Source organism: Callorhinus ursinus, unplaced genomic scaffold (assembly GCF_003265705.2).
Source record: "Callorhinus ursinus isolate GAN/ISIS: 27379988/994484 unplaced genomic scaffold, GSC_fseal_2.0 scaffold10, whole genome shotgun sequence".
NCBI lineage: Eukaryota > Metazoa > Chordata > Mammalia > Carnivora > Otariidae > Callorhinus > Callorhinus ursinus.
Genome location: NW_027397072.1, coordinates 52,070,250 through 52,088,422, shown reverse-complemented (window position 1 = coordinate 52,088,422; position 18,173 = coordinate 52,070,250). Strand labels below are relative to the sequence as shown.

The 18,173-nt window shown below is 40.8% G+C and overlaps 2 protein-coding genes and 1 pseudogene across 12 annotated transcripts in view; 2 read left to right on the top strand and 1 right to left on the bottom strand.

Annotated features, from left to right (window-relative positions):
• The window catches only part of ZNF638 (zinc finger protein 638), a 129,820-nt gene that overhangs the window by 37,355 nt on the left and 74,292 nt on the right, over positions 1-18,173 (top strand). Inside the window, exon 1 of one of the 11 annotated variants that reach the window (XM_025868438.2) lies at positions 14,236-14,359. The exons of 9 other annotated variants lie outside the window; for them this stretch is intronic. The gene's annotated coding sequence lies outside the window, so the exon portion shown is untranslated. Of the gene's footprint in view, positions 1-14,235; positions 14,360-18,173 lie in introns of those variants that run through there. One more of the 11 variants, XM_025868439.2, reaches the window with a different exon arrangement.
• Positions 4,165-4,536, top strand: LOC112821315 (ATP synthase F(0) complex subunit C3, mitochondrial pseudogene; annotated as a pseudogene).
• LOC112820686 (ATP synthase F(0) complex subunit k, mitochondrial) lies at positions 7,933-8,268 on the bottom strand. Its single transcript, XM_025867652.2, has one exon. It carries the CDS (start codon positions 8,227-8,229, stop codon positions 8,053-8,055), a length of 177 nt encoding a protein of 58 aa, XP_025723437.1. The 5' UTR covers positions 8,230-8,268; the 3' UTR covers positions 7,933-8,052.

Below are 18,173 nucleotides of genomic sequence, written 5' to 3'. Positions count from 1 at the left end.
ACTTTAAAAGTATTTTACAATTTCTTGGGTGCCTGGGTGGCTCAGTCGGTTGGGCAACTGCCTTCAGCTCAGGTCATGATCCTGGAGTCCCGGGATCGAGTCCTGCGTCGGGCTCCCTGCACAGCGGGGAGTCTGCTTCTCCCTCTGACCCTCTTCCCTCTCGTGCTCTCTCTCATTCTCTCTTTCTCAAATAAATAAATAAAATCTTTTAAAAAAAAGTATTTTAAAATTTCTTTAATAATGTTTTTGACACTTTCTGATTTTGTGATTTTTTTGGTAAATCATTTCTTTTCTTAGTGCTTGTATGTAGTTGTGATAAGTGCCAGGGGTCCTAGGCCATAAAAAAATACAAATTCAGTATGCCCAAGGATTATATTTTCAAAGAATCCTTAAGTGACTTTGGCAATGTTTAGTCAAAATTTGAGGGCTCTTAATATAATCTTTGTGTAACCCTGACTTAATAAGAAATGTTTTCACCTTTTTTTCTCTTAAGAGTTATCAACATCTTTTTTGTAAGTGTGGGGGGGAAAAAACCACTTTACAGAATGATCTGTGGCTTTATAAAGTGAAGATATTTATAAGCAAAAGAAAGAAATCATATACATCCTAAATTTCAGGTAAAGGTTTAAATAGGCCTCTTTGTTAAGCTCCTTCACGCAATTTAACTGTTTTAGTCTTCGCCTCTGTCTTGGGGCATTTCTGAGGTGGGGAGGCATTGCTTATCTTCCCCTTGTCCCTCGTGTGCATTTCAGCTGGCTCATTATGATGTGGTATTCACCTCTGTCCAACCTAGAATCGGTTGGGGTGAAGCAGGAGGAGGCATGAGGGACATTGGCCCTTCAGACTGTCCCAATTCTTTGGGTCTTCCTGGACCTGGGTCAGATCTCCCGTTGTGTCTCCTTTACATTAGCTTGAGGCAGAACTTTTGGCTTTTGTAACCTACTAAGGTTAGTAATTATCTGACCCACACCCATTTTTAGATCACTATCTCTGGGCAATAAAGAGATTTCTTTGCAAGGCTCTAGGGTATTTTTTATTTGTTTTCAGATGGACAGTTTTGACTGAAGCTTATTTCTTTTTTTTTCTTTTGGTGTACAGTTCTTTGTTTTTGTTTTTTTTTTAGATTTTTTAAAATTTTATTTATCTGAGAGAGAGAGCGAGCAAGAGAGTGACTATAAGTAGACAGAGCGGCAGGTAGAGGGAGAGGGGAAGCAGGCTCCCCAAGGAGCAGGGAGCCCAATGTGGGGCTCAATCCCAGGATCCCAGAATCACGACTCCAGCCGAAGGCAGACGCCTAACCAACTGAGCCACTCAGGCGCCCCAGTTCTTTGTATTTTAACTCATTTATAAATTTGTATAACCACTGCCATAATCAGAATAAAGAATAGTTTTATATTCCCAAAACACCCCCTGTGTTAACCCTTTATAGTCACACTTGCCCTTCAACTATAACTCCTGACAACTACTGATCTACTCTCCATCACTACAGTTTTGTGGTTTTGAGAACATTATATAAATGAAATCACATGGAATGTAACCTCTTGAGACCAGATTCTTTCACCCAACATGTTTTGAGATTCATCCAAGTTGTAGCATGTATCAGTAACATGTTCCTTTTTTAAAAATATATTCCTTTTTATTGCTGACTAGTGTTCATTATATGGATGTAACAAAATTTGTTTACCCATTTACTGTTCCAAGGACATTTGGTTGTGTCCAGTTTGGGACTATTACAAATAAACCTGCTATGACATCTGTGTATAGGTTTTTGTGTCAGTATAAATTTTTGTTACTCTAGGGTAGATTCTCAGAAGTGGGATTGTAGGTTTATATAGAAAATACTTGTTTAACTTTATAAGAAAGTGCCAAACCGTTTTCTAGAATGGCTGTACCATTTTAGATTCCCACCAGCAATGTATCATATTACCTTTCTGCCTTTGCCACAGCTAATTAAATTAGGATAAGTGTCTTAGCTAAAAGGTACATTATATTAGCCAGACCAGTGACTTATGAATGAACTAGTATGAGAACTCTGCCAAAAAAGGGACCAGGGGACCCAGGCAAACCTGAATTCAAGACTCTCAGAAAAAAGAGAAGCAGAGGGAGCCTGGGTGGCTCAGTCGTCATGCATCTGCCTTCGGCTCAGGTCATGATCCCCGGGTTCTGGGATCGAGCCCCGCATTGGGCTCCCTGCTCCACCGGAAGCCTGCTTCTCCTTCTCCCACTCCCTCTGCTTGTGTTCCCTCTCTCTGTGTGTCTCCCTCTGTCAAATAAATAAAAGAAAAGAAAAAAAGAAAAAAGAAAGCAGAAGCCAAGATTAGAGGAGAAGCAGAAACCTAGAAATACAGATTCATCTGTATGGTAGACTTATTTAAATAGGGTACAACACTTGCCTATTTCAGAGGGAATGAGGACATGACAAAGTCAGCAGTACTGCTGTTGGGTCATGAATGATGAGAAGTTCATATTCTATTGCTCTTTGTGACCTAGCTTTCCAGAAGCTGAGCTGGAGACTCTACCTTTTTTTTTTTTCTGTATAGCTTTAAAATAAACTATCATAAGTAATGGAAGGAACCTTTATTTTTTTATTTTTTTTAAGATTTTATTCATTTGTCAGAGAGAGAGAGCACAAGCAGGGGGAGTGGGAGAAGGAGAAGCAGGCTCCTTGCTGAGCAGGGAGCCCGATGCAAGACTTGATCCCAGAACCCTGGGATCATGACCTGAGCCGAAGGCAGACGCTTAACCAACGGAGCCACCCAGGCATCCCTGGAAAGAATCTTTAATATAAAAGCTTTATTGAGGGCGCCTGGGTGGCTCCGTTAGTTAAGCGACTGCCTTCAGCTCAGGTCATGATCCTGGAGTCCCGGGATCGAGTTCCGCATCGGGCTCCCTGCTCAGCGAGGAGCCTGCTTCTCCCTCTAACCCTCCCCCCTCTCATGTACTCTCTCTCTCTCTCTCTCATTCTCACTCTCTCAAAATAAATAAATAAATCTTTAAAAATAAATAAATAAATAAAAGCTTTATTAAGATATAATTCATATACCATACAGTTCATCCATTGAAAGTGTACCATTCGGTGGTTTATAGTATATTCACAGAGTTCTATGCAGCCATCACCACAATTAATATTAGAAACATTTTCATCAGTCTAAAAAGAAACTCCATACCCCTAGTCAAACAAACTTTCTTATCATGGGGACCAGGTGCAGTTCCTGATTATTCCTAACAGGTTTCCATTCCCTGCAAGTCCATGAAAGTATTCAAACAAAATAATCACAACTTATCGCAGGAGCCAGGTATCAACCCACTCTACTGAAATTACAAAGCCTCCCACATGTGACTGTTCACTCTGTTTCTGCGTATGACTCTCACAGGGCCCTATGTGATGTGTGATTGTCCACCTCCCCCAGGTTGTAAGTATATGTGACAACAAACTGCTAGCAATCTCATATTTTCAGTGTTGGGTGTCATGTGTTCATCCATGCCAATAATCCTAGAGTGGGAGTCCCACTCTCACTTAATGGGGTGATTAGGAAGAAACTAAAACAAGGTATTTAATAGCAGATTTGAGCAAGCGGAAGAAAGAATCAACACACTTATAAATAGTTAATTGAGGGGCAATTGGGTGGCTCAGTCTGTTAAGTGTCTGCCTTTGGCTCAGGTCATGATCCCGGGGTCCTGGGATCAAGCCCCACATTGGGCTCCCAGCTCAGCAGGGAGTCTGCTTCTCCCTCTCCCTCTGCCTCTCTCCCACTTGTGCTCTCTTTCTCTGTCAAATGAATAAATAAAATGTTTAGGAAAAAAAAAAGAGATCCATACACAGACACTAGTCAAATTGTTAGAAGACAAAGAATCTTGAAGGTGGAGAGAAGGAGCTTATCTTGTACAAGAGAGCCCCAGTAACAGTGACAACTGATTTCTCTCCAGAAATCATGTTGGCCAGAAGGCAATGGAATGACATATTTAAAGTGCTAAAAGAAAAAAAAAGTGTCAACCAAAAATTCTATGTCTGGTAAAACTATCCTTCAAAAATGAAAGAGAACCCCACTCCTTTGACCTCTGTTGTAGCCATGGCCACCACCTTCCTGGAAGAGAAGAAGTGGGAGAGGAGCTTATGTTGTCTGTCACCCAAGTCTTCTCGCTGTGCTGCCCCCAGAGTGTAAGATGTTTATCTGTGCCAAGCTTGCCTGCACCCCGGCTCTGATCCAAGCTGGATCCAGAATTGCATCCAGACCCATTGCCACATCAATGCTATCTTGATAGAAGAGGGCTCTATAGTATTTAATGGGGGCAGAGCATGGTGTGATTTAGCTAATCCAGTGGGATTTTCAGACCAGTGCAATCAGCAGAGACATTGATGCTGCTGCCTATTTTATTGGTACAGGTGTTGCAACGATAGCAGTGGAAGTTTCTGGTGCTGGTATTGGACTAGTCTTTGGCAGCCTTCTCATTGGTTAGGCCAGAACCCCTTCACTGAATCAGCAGCTGTTCTCATATGCTATCCTTGGAGTTATCTTGTCTGAAGCTTTTGTTTGATGGTTGCTTTCTTTCTTTTTTCTTTTTTAAATTCAGTTAGCCAACATACAGTACATCATTGGCTTCAGATGTAGTGTTTAATAATTTAACAGTTGTTTATAACACCCAGTGCTCGTCACATCATGTGCCCTCCTTAATGCCCATCACCCTGATGGTACGCTTTCTTAATTTTGTTTTCTACGTAACAGAAATTACTGCTTGAAATGTTGTTATTTAAATTAATTATGGATGTAATTCTGTGTATTTTACTGTGACTCGGAAACATATAGTGTTGGTGTCATGGAAGTACACATTACAAGTTTCTTCCACTATCTGAAAGTAGAACAGTCCTATGAAAGATTTCTTAAGCCAAAATGGTATAATGTGAAGAGTATCCCCCATATTCTGAAAATTGTGTTATACCACTTTGTTTTTACAAAAGACCTATATTAGTCCCTGTTTTAGCTGATTTTTTTCTTCTGCTAGTTCAATTCTATTGTTAAACCCTTCTAGTGAAGTTGTCATTTCAGTTATTGTATTTTTTACTTCTATAACGTCCATGTGGTTCTTTAAAAAAATTATTCCTCTATCTTTATTGACATTCTTTATTTGTTGCAACATGTCATACGTTTACTTATGTCTTTGAGCACGGTTCCCTTTATTTAGTTCTTCCAGTATATTTCTAATAATTATTATGAAGTCTTTATATGTTAAATCCAATATCTGGGCCTTCTCACAGCCAGTTTCTGTTGTCTATCTTTTTTTCTTGTGTATGAGTCACACCTTCTTGTTTCTTTGTGCGTCTTGTAATTTTTTTGTTGTTAAAAACTGGACATTTTAGGTACTATATGGTAGCAAATCTAGATCCTGATTATCCCTTTCTCCTGGGACTTGTTTTTGTTGTTGTTTGCTTATTTATTTGTTTAGTAACTTAACTGAACTATTTTAGTGAAGTATATTGCCCCTTCAATGTGCAGGATTCTTGCTCCTTAGACACTGTTCTTGCTCCTTAGAGACTGCAGCCTTGGATGCACACAGGTTACTCTTGGATGACAGTGTTTTAGCAGCACTCTTTGACAGTCTTTTTTCCTGATCTCTCTGTTATGCTGTCTGCTTCTGTCAGTACTTAAAATTCCTTCCTTTTGGGGCTTCTCAATAGCCTGTTTGTATGTTCTCATGAACCTGTCTTTTCCTAGTGTAAGTCATCCAAAAAAAAAAAAAAAAGAAGGGAAAGTCAGGTGGAAGCTATCCTTGTTATGACTTAGCCTTAGAAGTGACATAGCATTCCTTCCACCACATTCTATTCATTAGAAACAATAGGCTAAATCCCACCTGCATTCCGTGAGTGTGGAATTAGGCTTTACCTTGTGAAGTGAATCCTATCAAAGAATCTGTAGACACATTTAGAAACTACCTTAACAAGAAGAGACAAACTGAGTTCTAGATACCATTACACGAGGCTTTGATAAAAACTCAGAAAAATAACTGCTTCTTTTTTTTTTTAAAGATTTATTTATTTATTTTTAGAGAGTGAGAATGAGAGAGAGAGAGAGTACATGAGAGGGGGGGAGGGTCAGAGGGAGAAGCAGGCCCCTCGCTGAGCAGGGAGCCCGATGCGGGACTCGATCCCGGGACTCCAGGATCATGACCTGAGCCGAAGGCAGTCGCTTAACCGACTGAGCCACCCAGGCGCCCAAACTGCTTCTTTTTTTGAGTTAGTTTCTGAACTCCTCTCTAAATGATACATGGGTACACCTTATAGTCTGTCACCAAAGAGGCAAAATCCAAGGATCAGTAAGAACCAAGTTTTGTTGATGATACTCATTAGCAGGGCATGATACAGCTCTGGGAATTCTCAAACTTTCATCATGGACCTGTGTCTATCCCAGTCACTAGATTTGGATTCTAAAGACATATGGAGGGCAATTATTACCCCCAAATCCTATTTTTTACTACTTTTGTACTTGAGATGAAATGGTGATGAGATCCTTTGTGTCATTGAGACAAAGCCCCCTGGATGTTAAATCACAGGAAAAGGTTCGTGATGACTCTTCTTTTTTTCTAATCCTTTCAGGCACTGAGCTGTGCTGAGCAAGCAGGAGGAGCTGGGCTGTGGACAGAGCTGCTCAGTATTTGTCTGACCAATCAGAAAACAGAGTGGGTAAAAAAAGGGGAGGAGGATTGTGGACAAAAGTGACGGTCAGAAGAGTAGGTGGAGTAAGATGACTTTTTTTGCTCTCAAGAATATTGACATTTTTAGGTGGGAATGCGAATTTCTGCAAGTGGTCCAAGGTGGCGAGAAGACACAAAAATGTGGAGTAGTGTGGATATAGTAGATTTCTAAAATGAAAAAAAAAAATTCTTAGGATTCCATAAATATTCATGAGCATCTTTAAGTTTACAGGAGATTTCCAGACTCATATCTTATGGGCAAGATAATCTAGTCCCTGGGCATCTGGGTGGCTCAGTTGGTTAAGCAACTGCCTTCGGCTCAGGTCATGATCCTGGAGTCCCGGGATCGGGTCCCGCGTCGGGCTCCCCGCTCGGCAGGGAGTCTGCTTCTCCCTCTGACCCTCTCCCCTCTCATGCTCTCTCTCTATCTCATTCTCTCTCTCAAATAAATAAATAAAATCTTTAAAAAAAAAAAGATAATCTAGTCCCTTACCTTCCACCTTTTTACAGTATGAAAACTGAAATCCAGTGAGGTTAGTATCAGAGCAGGAGCTAGAAAGGAAACTCTTGTGATTCCTATACCAGTATGTATTCAATGTTCTGTACAGCTGATAAGGAAAAATGTGTGTCCTAAAATGGCCGACTGAGCCAGCAAGGGAATCCCAGTCCCTACCCTGAGGCTCTTCTGGGTTCTTCTCTTTGCTCTGCTTCCTGCTGACGCCAAAAGAACCAAGTATGCGGAAGTAGTGGTGTATAAATTACCCCCTTTGTTTGTGCTTGGGGCTCAGACCTTTGGAGATCATTCTCCTCTGAGCCCGCCGGCATTAAATAAACCTCCCATCCTCCAATATCTCCGAGTGCCACTTGGTTCTTCTAAGTGGCTTATAAAGATTTGCATGATCTGATCCCTTGTACTTCTCCATCCTTATCTTGTCCTTCCTCCATATCATTCCACCTCAATTGTGCTGGCCTTCCAGTTATTCTTAAACATACCCAATGTGCTCCTGTCCCAGAGCCTTTGTACTCGATGTGTCCTCTGTTGGAAAGCTCTTCTTCCAGGTATCTGCAAGACTTTCCCTCTCTCTTCCTTTATATCTCTGCTTCACTGTCACTTTACCAGAGAGGACTGCCCTGATTATCCTATGTAAGGCATTACCCAGCCCCTGCTTCATCATTTTCCCCTTACTTGCTTTATTTTCCTTTGTATTTTACCACATTATATATTCCTTTGTTTATTGTTTCTTTTTCTTTTCTTTTTTTTTCCATGTTCATAATTTATTGTACAAATTGAGTATCGCATGATGAGTTGACATTAGCTTCTCCAGGCATGGGAATTTAACAGATGAGGTACAGGTTAAAAATCGTTTATGTTGCTTTCACAGCTGGTGTTTTTTTAGACCTTAACTTGAAGTATAAGATCATCAAAGCAATGCCTCCATATGTGGCCAGTACACAATTCATTCTACCTGTGAGAGTATAAGAGTTGAAATATTTTTTGATACCAGTGAAATGGAATTGAGCATCAGTTTCTGGACCTGCCATGATTTCAATCTTGCAGAAGGCACCAATTCCGCCGCTTGTGTCCTCTTTTTCTTTTTTTTTAAAAGATTTATTTATTTATTTATTTATTTATTTATTTATTTATTTATTTCTTTCACAGAGACACAGCGAGAGAGGGAACACAGCAGGGGGAGCGGGAGAGGGAGAAGCAGGCTTCTCGCGGAGCAAGGAGCCCGATGCGGGACTCGATCCCAGGATCCTGGCATCATGACCTGAGCCGAAGGCAGACGCTTAACCAACTGAGCCACCCAGGCGCCCCAGAAACTATTATTGCATCTCAGGTTTTTTGGGTTTTTTTTAGATTTTATTATTTATTTGACAGAGAGAGACAGCGAGAAAGGAAACATAAGCAGGGGGAGCAGGAGAGGGAGAAGCAGGCTTCCCGCAGAGCAGGAAGCCCAATGTGGGTCTCGATCCCAGGACCCTGGGATCATGACCTGAGCCGAAGGCAGACGCTCAACGACTGAGCCACCCAGGCGCCCCAATTGTTTATTGTTTCTTTCCACTAAAATGTAAATTCTATGAAAGCAGATTCTTGGTTTTTGTCGACCACTGTATCCTCTAGTATTTAGAATAGTGGCACAGAGTAAGTATTCAATGTAATGAAATTCGATTTATGTCACTCCTTTGTTCAAAACCTTCCTGTCTCATTCACGGGAAAAACCAAAAGGCCTTAAAATGGCCTTTGTTATTGACTGACTTGTTCCTCCCAAATTCCTATGTTGAAGTCTTCACCGCCAGTATGCCTCAGAACACGACTGTATTTGGAGGTAGGGCCTTAAAGGCTGATTACAGTTAAGTGGAGTCAGGTGAGTGGGCCCTAATCCAATATGACTGGTGTCCTTATAAGACGAGGTTAGAGACAATAGGGGTGCATGAGCATAGAGAAAAGCCCTCGTGAGGACACAGAAAGAAGGTGGCCAACTACAAACCAAGGAGAGGAGCCTGAGGAGAAGCCAAACGTGACTATACCGTGATCTAGACTTCTAGCCTTCAAAACTGTGAGAAAATAAATCCCTGTCGGTTAAGCCCCCCAGCCAGTGATCTTTTGCTAATGGCAACCATAGCCTGCTTCTCCTCCACCTCATCTGCTGTATCCCCTCTTACTCATGCTGTGTTGCAGCTTCTTTGGCCTTCTTGCAGTTTCTCAAGTATGACAAGCTGGCTTTCTTCTCAGAGTTTTTGTATTTTATGTTCACTCCTCCTGCAATATTCTTCCTCCCAGATTTCTCTAGTTTACTCATATACTTCAGTCAGGTTTCTGCTCACATGCTGCCTTCTTAGTCATGTCTCTCTTTTTTTAAAGAGGTTTATCTATTTATTTTTAAAGTAATCTCTGTGCCCAACATGGGGCTCGAACTCATGACCCTGAGATCAAGTGTTAGATGTTCTACCGACTGAACCAGTCAGACTCCCCTTAGTCATGCCTTTCTTGACTGCCATCCTATTTAAATTGCAACCTCTGTTACCTCCTTATTCCCTATGTCTTCATCTTGCTTGGTTGTTTTCCATAGCACTTACCATCCGACATACTATATATTGCTTTGTTTATTGTCTGTCTCCCCCATCAAGGCTGCATGTGCCATGAGGGCACAAGTCAGTGTTGCCATCTGATTTGCCACTGACTCTTCTGTGCCAGAGGAGTTCCTGGAACAAAGTAGGCCCTCAAATAATATTTAGTGGGCCCGTTAATGAACGAACAAATGGTACTGGCCCATAGGTAGACAAATAGATAAGTAAGACAGACTAGAAGGTCCATAAATCCATTTTATGTATGGGAACTTATTTCTTTGTTGTTTGTTTTTTAAAGGGAAGGGCCATTTCATTGAAGCGGGGGGGGGGGAGGAAGCATGGTTTTTATAGTACATGGAAACTTCATGATTGATTTAATATATTTCGAAGAAAACAAAGTTAGATCTTTATTTAATATCACAAAGAGAATAAATTTCATTTTATTTAAGTTTATTTACTTACTCATTTAAGTAATCTCTACACCCAATGTGGGTCTTGAACTCATGACCCCAAGATCAAGAGTCTCATGCTCTCCCAAATGAGCCAGCCAGGTGCCCCAAGAATAAATTTTATTTTTTTTAATATTTTTATTTTTTATTTTTATTTATTTATTTGAGAGAGAGAGAATGAGGGATAGAGAGCACGAGAGGGAAGAGGGTCAGAGGGAGAAGCAGACTCCCTGCCGAGCAGGGAGCCCGATGTGGGACTCGATCCTGGGACTCCAGGATCACGACCCGAGCCAAAGGCAGTCGCCCAACCAACTGAGCCACCCAGGCGCCCCCAAGAATAAATTTTAGATTAAATATGTCTAACTGTAAAAAATAAAATTATGAAATTGTAAACAAAAATTTAGCAAGTTTAGGAGAATTTTTGTATAATTCCTAGGTGTGTATGCTTCTTGGGGGTGGTGTGAGACTTCATAGACAAAAAGAACACTCAGAAGTCATAAGGGAAAAGACTGACAAATTTGATTACATTTAAAATTTATAATGGCAAAAGATCCTCAGAAAGAAAATATGAATGGGGAGAAACCAATTGCAACATATTTGACAAAGGATTAATATTCGTTATATACTAAGAATTATCTAATAAGAAAGAGATAATCTGCTTATTAGAAATATAAGCAAAAGATATTAAAAAGATTTTTTGAAGGAGGAAATGCCCATGGCCAGTAGATATGAAAGGAGGCTCAGCAATTTCATACACACATGCACACACATTTTTTTACCTATCAAGGTCATTCATTTTTTTTTTTTATAAAATATACACTGATTTTCCTACTGTGTGCCAAGTATCATTCTAGGTATTAGAGATAAAGCAGTGAAGAGAAGAGGCAAAATCCCTAACATCATGGAGCTTATGTTCTAGTGGAGGGAGAGGTAGATAAGAAACAATAAGAAATAAATTATATGTTAGAAAGTGATAAGTGCTGCAGAAATAAATAAAACTATGTATGGGGACAATATAAAATAAAAAGGAATTTATGAGGTTAGTTTGCTCAACTCTAGGGAAATGAATTTGAAAACCCAGATGAGTGGTGCTTGGGTGGCACAGTCAGTTGAGCATCCGACTCTTGGTTTCAACTCAGGTTTTGATCATGGATTGAGCCCCGCACGGGACCCTATGCTCAGTGCGGAGTTGGCTTGGGACTCACTTTCTCCTGCTGTTCCTTCTCCCCACGCTATCTCTCTCTCTCTCAAATAAATAAATAAACCCAGATGAAATGGATGTTTTTTTTCCTTTTTATTGTTATGTTAATCACCATACATCGCATCATTAGTTTTTGATATAGTGTTCCATGATTTGTTGTTTGTGCGTAACACCCAGTGCTCCATGCAGTACGTGCCCTCTTTAATACCCATCACCAGGCTAACCCATCCCCCACCCCCCTCCCCTCTAGAAATGGATGTTTTTTGAGGAGAATTAAATTGCAAATATGGTTGCAGGGAAGAGAGAGAAATTCTAATCAAATTATATATTATAAAAACATCTAGAGAAAGTTGTTCATGAGCCACACCTAGAAAAAGCACAGGTTAGTGGCACCTGGGTGGCTCAGTCGTTAAGCGTCTGCCTTCGGCTCGGGTCATGATCCCAGGGTCCTGGGATCGAGCCCCGCATCACGCTCCCTGCTCCGCGTGGAGCCTGCTTCTTCCTCTCCCCCACTAACCCCTGCTTGTGTTCCTGCTCTCGCTATCTCTCTCTGTCAAATAAATAAGATCTTTAAAAAAAAAAGAAAAAGCACAGGTGAGATATTTCAAAGGTTATTATACCAACTTAAATTATTTTTTATTTTTATTTTAAATTTAAAAAAGATTCTATTTATTTATGTGAAGAAAAGAGAGAGAAAGTGAGAGAGCACAAGCGGCGGGGGAGGGGTAGAAGGAGAGGCAGACTCCCAAGGAGCAGGGAGCCCAATGTGGGACTCAATCCCAGGACCCTGGGATCATGATCTGAGCTGAAGGCAGACACTTAACTGACTGAGCCACCCAGGCACCCAGTTTTTTGTTTTTTTAATTAAGTAAACTCTGCTCCCAATGTGGGGCTCAAACTCATGACCTTGAGATCAAGAGTCACATGCTCTAGTGACTGAGCCAGCCAAGTGCCCGTAATTATACCAACTCTTAAAGGACAGACATGTCCAATGATATTTAAGTCATTTCAGAGTTTAGAGAAAGAAGTGAGATTGTGGAGAAATGATCATTCTCCTATGCATTTAGTGGAAGTGGGAATTTGGATAAAGTTTTTGAAAAGGATTCTGACAATATCTAGTAGAATTAAATCTATCTGCATATACATATATACATATATATATCTTAAATGTAGAAGTCTAACTCTTGGAATTCTAGCCTTTAGAAATACAAATATCAGTTGGTAAGGCTGTTTATATATGAGCAATGCTTATGGTATCAAAAAGACTAAAAACAACTTCAGTGTCAACAGGTTGAATAATTGATGATGGAGCCATCCTATGAATATTGCACAGCTATTTAAGAAAGGGGATCGATATGGTTTACTTGGAGAAATGTCAGTAGTCAGAAAATGAAACAGCAGACTAATGTCCAAGTTTTTGGCAAAAAAGAAAAACAGCCTTTCCCATTGCATGAAAATAACATATTTGTGTATGTTAGTATGAATATATAGAAATGTATGGAAGGAGGGGCGCCTGGGTGGCTCAGTCGTTGAGCGTCTGCCTTCGGCTCAGGTCATGAGCTCAGGGTCCTCGGATCCAGACCCGCATGGGGCTCCCTGCTCGGCGGGGAGCCTGCTTCTCCCTCTCCCACTCCTTCTGCTTGTGTTCCCTCTCTCGCTCTCTCTCTCTGTCAAATAAATAAATAAAATCTTAAAAAAAAAAAAAGAAATGTATGGAAGGAAACACTTCAAGCTTTAACATTGGTTATGTGGAGTTGGCTTGTTGGCTTTTTCTTTGTTGTTTTTGGTTTGTTGCCTCTGCAGGATTTTTAGTTTGAAATGAAAATCTGATAAGATATATTTTATAAAAAGACTTTTCTTTTTCTACGTTTATTTTAACGTGAATAAAAGAAATACATTTCTGCGAGAAAGAAAGAAAGAAGAAAGAAAGAGAGAGAGAGAAAGAGAAAAGAAAGAAAGAGAAAGAAAGAAAAGAAAGAAAGGAAGAAAGGAAGAAAGGAAGGAAGGAAGGAAAGAAAGAAAGAAAGAAAGAAAGAAAGAAAGAGAAAAAGAGAGGAAAGAAAGGAAAGAAAGAAAGGAAGAAAGGAAGAAAGAAAGGAAGGAAGAAAGGAAGAAAGAAAGGAAGAAAGAAAGAAATACATCTGCTTGGATGCTAGGTAAAACCTATGCATGAGACTTAGTGTAGGTGGTGTGATTTGTGTGGTATCCATAGGAGAGACTTGGGAGTTTTACCAGATTTTGCCCAATGATTGAGCTTTTATGTTGGTATAGTAGAATAACCTTAAGTTACTCAAGTTCTCTCAACCCAAAGTTTTTCATCAGTAAAATGAAGGTTATGAATATCTACCACATAGGTAGGTATTTTGATTGTGAAATGACACATGAATTTTTAGTGTTAAGCTTTTAGCTTAATAAGCTTCAACTGACTTATAATTTCCTGACATTTTCAGTGGCTGTTATAACATCATTGCTATAGAGATGCAAAAATAGATATAAGGCGAGAGCTTAAAGGCAGGCAAAATCTTAACCATATGAAGCATCATGCTCTACAGTGCGAGGTATTACTGAAGCCAAAAATGGTCAGGGAAGACTTCACGGAGGCGAGACAACACAGGTCTTAAAGGTTGCGCGTGATTTGGATGGGACAGGTACAGGGCAGGCATAGGCATTGACAACGGTGCCTGAGGACACAGTGGGCTCCGAGAACGCTACGCGCAAGAGCGCCCCCTTTCGGAACCAAGGTCCTCTGGCTTCTTTCTCGTGCCTCCCGGCGAGCGCGGTACCAGCGGTACGCAGGCGCCGGGAGCGGATGAGGGCTCGCAAAGGCTCGATAGGTGCGCATGCGTGCAGCTCTCTGGAGGCGGTAGCTTCTTCGGCGTCGATACTGGAGGCTGAGTGCTAAACTGTGTGGGGCGCAAATGGGATCCGGCTCTTAGTCGGGTAGGCATAGGTAGGATCGCTGCCTTGTGGGGAGTAGGGGGCTGGAAGGCGGGAGCCCGTAGTGTTGGGGTCCTGAGCCTTTCCTGTGCGGTCCGGGCCGACTATTGTATGTGTCGCAGCGGCTGCGCACAAAATGGCGGCGGGCAGGCGGCGGGGGCGGGAGGAGGTTGGGGGACCCCCGGGATGGGAAGGGAAGCTTGCCTGCCCCGCTACCGCGTCAGTTCACTTCGCTGCCCTGGAGGGCCAGGTCGGGCAACCGCGCTGGGACTTTGCTTCAGGAAGAGCTGCCTGACGCCGTTGCATTGGGCCGAGGAATGAGAACAGCCCTTGGGCAACGCCGTGGCGGCCCCTTCCCCATCGGCGCAGGGCCTGCCGAGGCCGCACCAGGCCTGACAGCCAGAGGAAGCGGTGGTGCGGGAGCACCGAGGAGGGAGTAACCATTCCCGTCGGGCCTTGAAGCGAGGCGGTGGAGCTTGAGCCGAGTCCTTTAGCGAGCGACGTTGTGCAAGAAGCGTGGAGAGAAGAGCGTGTTTGTGTTTGGGGCTGGGGAAGGGGGAGTTGGGGTGAAGGGGGGATGTTAGATCCAGCGGCTTTTGCTGGTCGCTGTCTCCTATGCCTGCCTTTTGCAGCCTTAAAGCAAAGAAAATGTCACCTCTGTGCAGGATACGGAGGGCTCCTAAACGGTACTGATAATTTATTTACAAATTTCTCGGAGGAATCGCGAATACGGATCGTTAGTGGTTTGTGTGTGATTCCTAGGCTGACCCCCGTTCTGTTAAAGGTGTGTGTGTGGGGGGGGGGGAGAATGTATACTGCACAGTTCAATCCTTGAGGACGTTTGAAACAGATCTTTTGTTATTCGAGATAATTGCGAATGAGGGAGACTTCTGTTAGTACAAAATCTTTAATTGAACAAGGCAATGACGGCCGCCTCTAGCTTAAGATTTACTCTAAGGACAAATTTGGGGAGAAAGTCCCTTTATCTTTACTTATTTTTTAAGATTTTATTTATTTATTTGACACAGAGAGAGAGAGACAGCGAGAGAGGGAATACAAGCAGGGGGAGTGGGAGAGGGAGAAGCAGGCTCCCCGCGGAGCGGGGAGCCCGATGCGGGGCTCTATCCCAGGACCCTGGGATCATGACCTGAGCGGAAGGCAGACACTTAAGGACGGAACCACCCAGGCGCCCCCAAAAAACCCTATTTTAATATGAAGGCTTTTTGAAGAAAAATTTGTTAACCAGGATCCGGCAACTGAAGTTGATTCAAATTCTTTTTCTAACCGGCTTTGGAATTGTGCACAAAAAAATTTTTCTTTTCCCCCCTCACTTGTTGTAAAGGGTTGACTTATTTATTGGGGATATTTGCTGATTCAGTTGCAACTAGTATTGATAAATTGGAAAAATTAATTTTCAAAAAATGATTGAGGTTTATACAGAAAAATAAATGCATAATTTAATTATTTCAACATAGCTTTATTAGGCATTCTAGCCTTAGCTTATATTGCATTCTTTTTATTTGACAACATTCATATACATTTTATTTTGTATCTGCATACTCTGTAATACGCACTTTTAAATAGTTATGTGGAATCCAACATGTTGATACAGTAAAATATGCTGGGCCAGTCCCTGCTTCCTTGTTGCTATCTTGTAAGGGGAAAGATAAAACAGAAGTCACAAAATCTCATTGGTTTCTATTAACTAGTTTTCAGAATGTATTTATTCATGTCACATATTAGCCTGAATATTAGTTATATTTTAGTCTTGTAATCTTTTTTTTTCTTGGAGGGTGTATATAGCAGATACTCTTGTTTAAAAAACGCTTATTACAATCAGAGATCACTTTGTACTTCATGGCTGTCATAAAGATTTTCTCTTGGGTCCCCTTAAGGTGATCTCTGGAAATTTTTATGTAGTGAAAGAAAATGCGAGACAAATAGTTTAGTGAAAAGAGAATAGGCTTTGGAATCAAAAGATCTGGATTCAAATACCTGTTTTTTTCTTACTGTGTGTCTTAAGATTTTGGGTAAGTTACTTTAGTCTTTCTGAACTTTTGTTTCCTTATCTGTAAAATGGTGATACTACTACTTCCTGCTTGGGATTGTTGTGATAATTGAGAGAGACAATGAATGGAAAGCCCCTATCCTTTAGCACACACTAGGTGCTTAATAAATATTAGCTGATACTTTTATTACAAATGCTTAAGTTTCAGGCAGCATCTTTTGATAGAATATTATCTCTTGTGGATATTCCCTTTTAGTTAAAGAGAAGCTTAAAGGGCTTCAGATTAAATTGATAGAATTATGGAGCTGAAAAATCATCTAATACTTCATTAAAATGTTTGGTGTATCTATAAATTTTATATGTGCCTCTCGTAGCACTTACCAAAATATATTGTAACCATTTATTTATATGATTGTTAGGTTCATCTTTGTATCAGTCCCAGTGCCTGGTATATATTCCATGCTCCTGTGTTGAGTGAATGAATTCAGCTGGTAGTTGCCAGAGCCTGGGTAAGAACCTAGCCCTTGGGGTCCAAATTGTGCTTTTTCTACCATGACTTAATGTGTACTGGTCAAAGTTTGAATAAATCTGTCCAAATTCTTCATAAAATGCTTTATATACTAAGAATCAGTGTTTCCAGTATGGGTACCCAGTAACATTGGGCTGTTTTACAAGGAAAGAGGAGCTACTGAATGTTGGCATGTGGTGGTTTAGACCTCCTCCAGATTTTGAAAGTAATTGTATTTGTGGCTAAAGCCAATAAGCCCCTGTTTGTATTCAACATTACTTGCTCTTTTATTACTTCAACTTTATATAGTAGTAGTAGTCTGATTTGTGGCTGAGAATGAAAATGAAAACAGCTATTTGGAAGATAAAAGAATAATGGAAAGGAAGAAGGTGAGGTGTAGAAATAAAACAAAGCTGTAATAATGGTCATTGAGGGTCAAGAGCAAGGGTTTTGTCCTGAGAGAAGATCTCAGGGAGTACAGGAGAGTTTTAAGGTACACATATTTTGATATTTCCTTCATGGTTACCTTGGGCACATACATATTTTGGATTATTTTCAGCTTTTGAATCTCTTAAATACCAAAATAATTATTATTCAGTCTTTTAAGGTTTTACACTTTTTTTCCCTACCTTATTTCTACAGTCTTCATTAAACTTTCAACTAATCTCCCTGTTGCCCTGTTGAGTGAATGTTGCCAACCTTATTTTCTTTGGAATGTCTTCATTTCTTTAGAAAACTTTTTATTATGGAAAAATTTAAACATAAAACAAAGCATTATGTAATGATTCACCTGTGTACCTATCACCTAACTTCAGTAATTGCAAGCTAATGGTCAATCATATCTCTACCTTCCACCCTATTATTTTTAAGCAAATCCCATATCATTCAATTTATAGTTCAGAATTTTTCTCTATAATAGAGAAAAACATGCTTATCACTCCTAAAATAATAATTCCTCCACGCCAGTGTTCAAATTTCTCCAATTGTGCCTTATATACCACAAAGTATGTATATACATGTATTAATTTCTATTTCAACTATATTGAAATTTTCAGAAATTACCCAAGTCTTAATAAAAGAAACAAGTATCTACCTACTTCTTAAGTAAAGCATTTTGTTTACTATCTTAACACTTTCTGAGCACCTACTGTGAGTCAGGAGGTATAATTTTTTTAAAAGATTTATTTATTGGGGCGCCTGGGTGGCTCAGTCATTAAGCGTCTGCCTTTGGCTCAGGTCATGATCCCAGGGTCCTGGGATTGAGCCCCACATCGGGCTCCCTGCTCAGCGGGAAGCCTGCTTCTCCCTCTC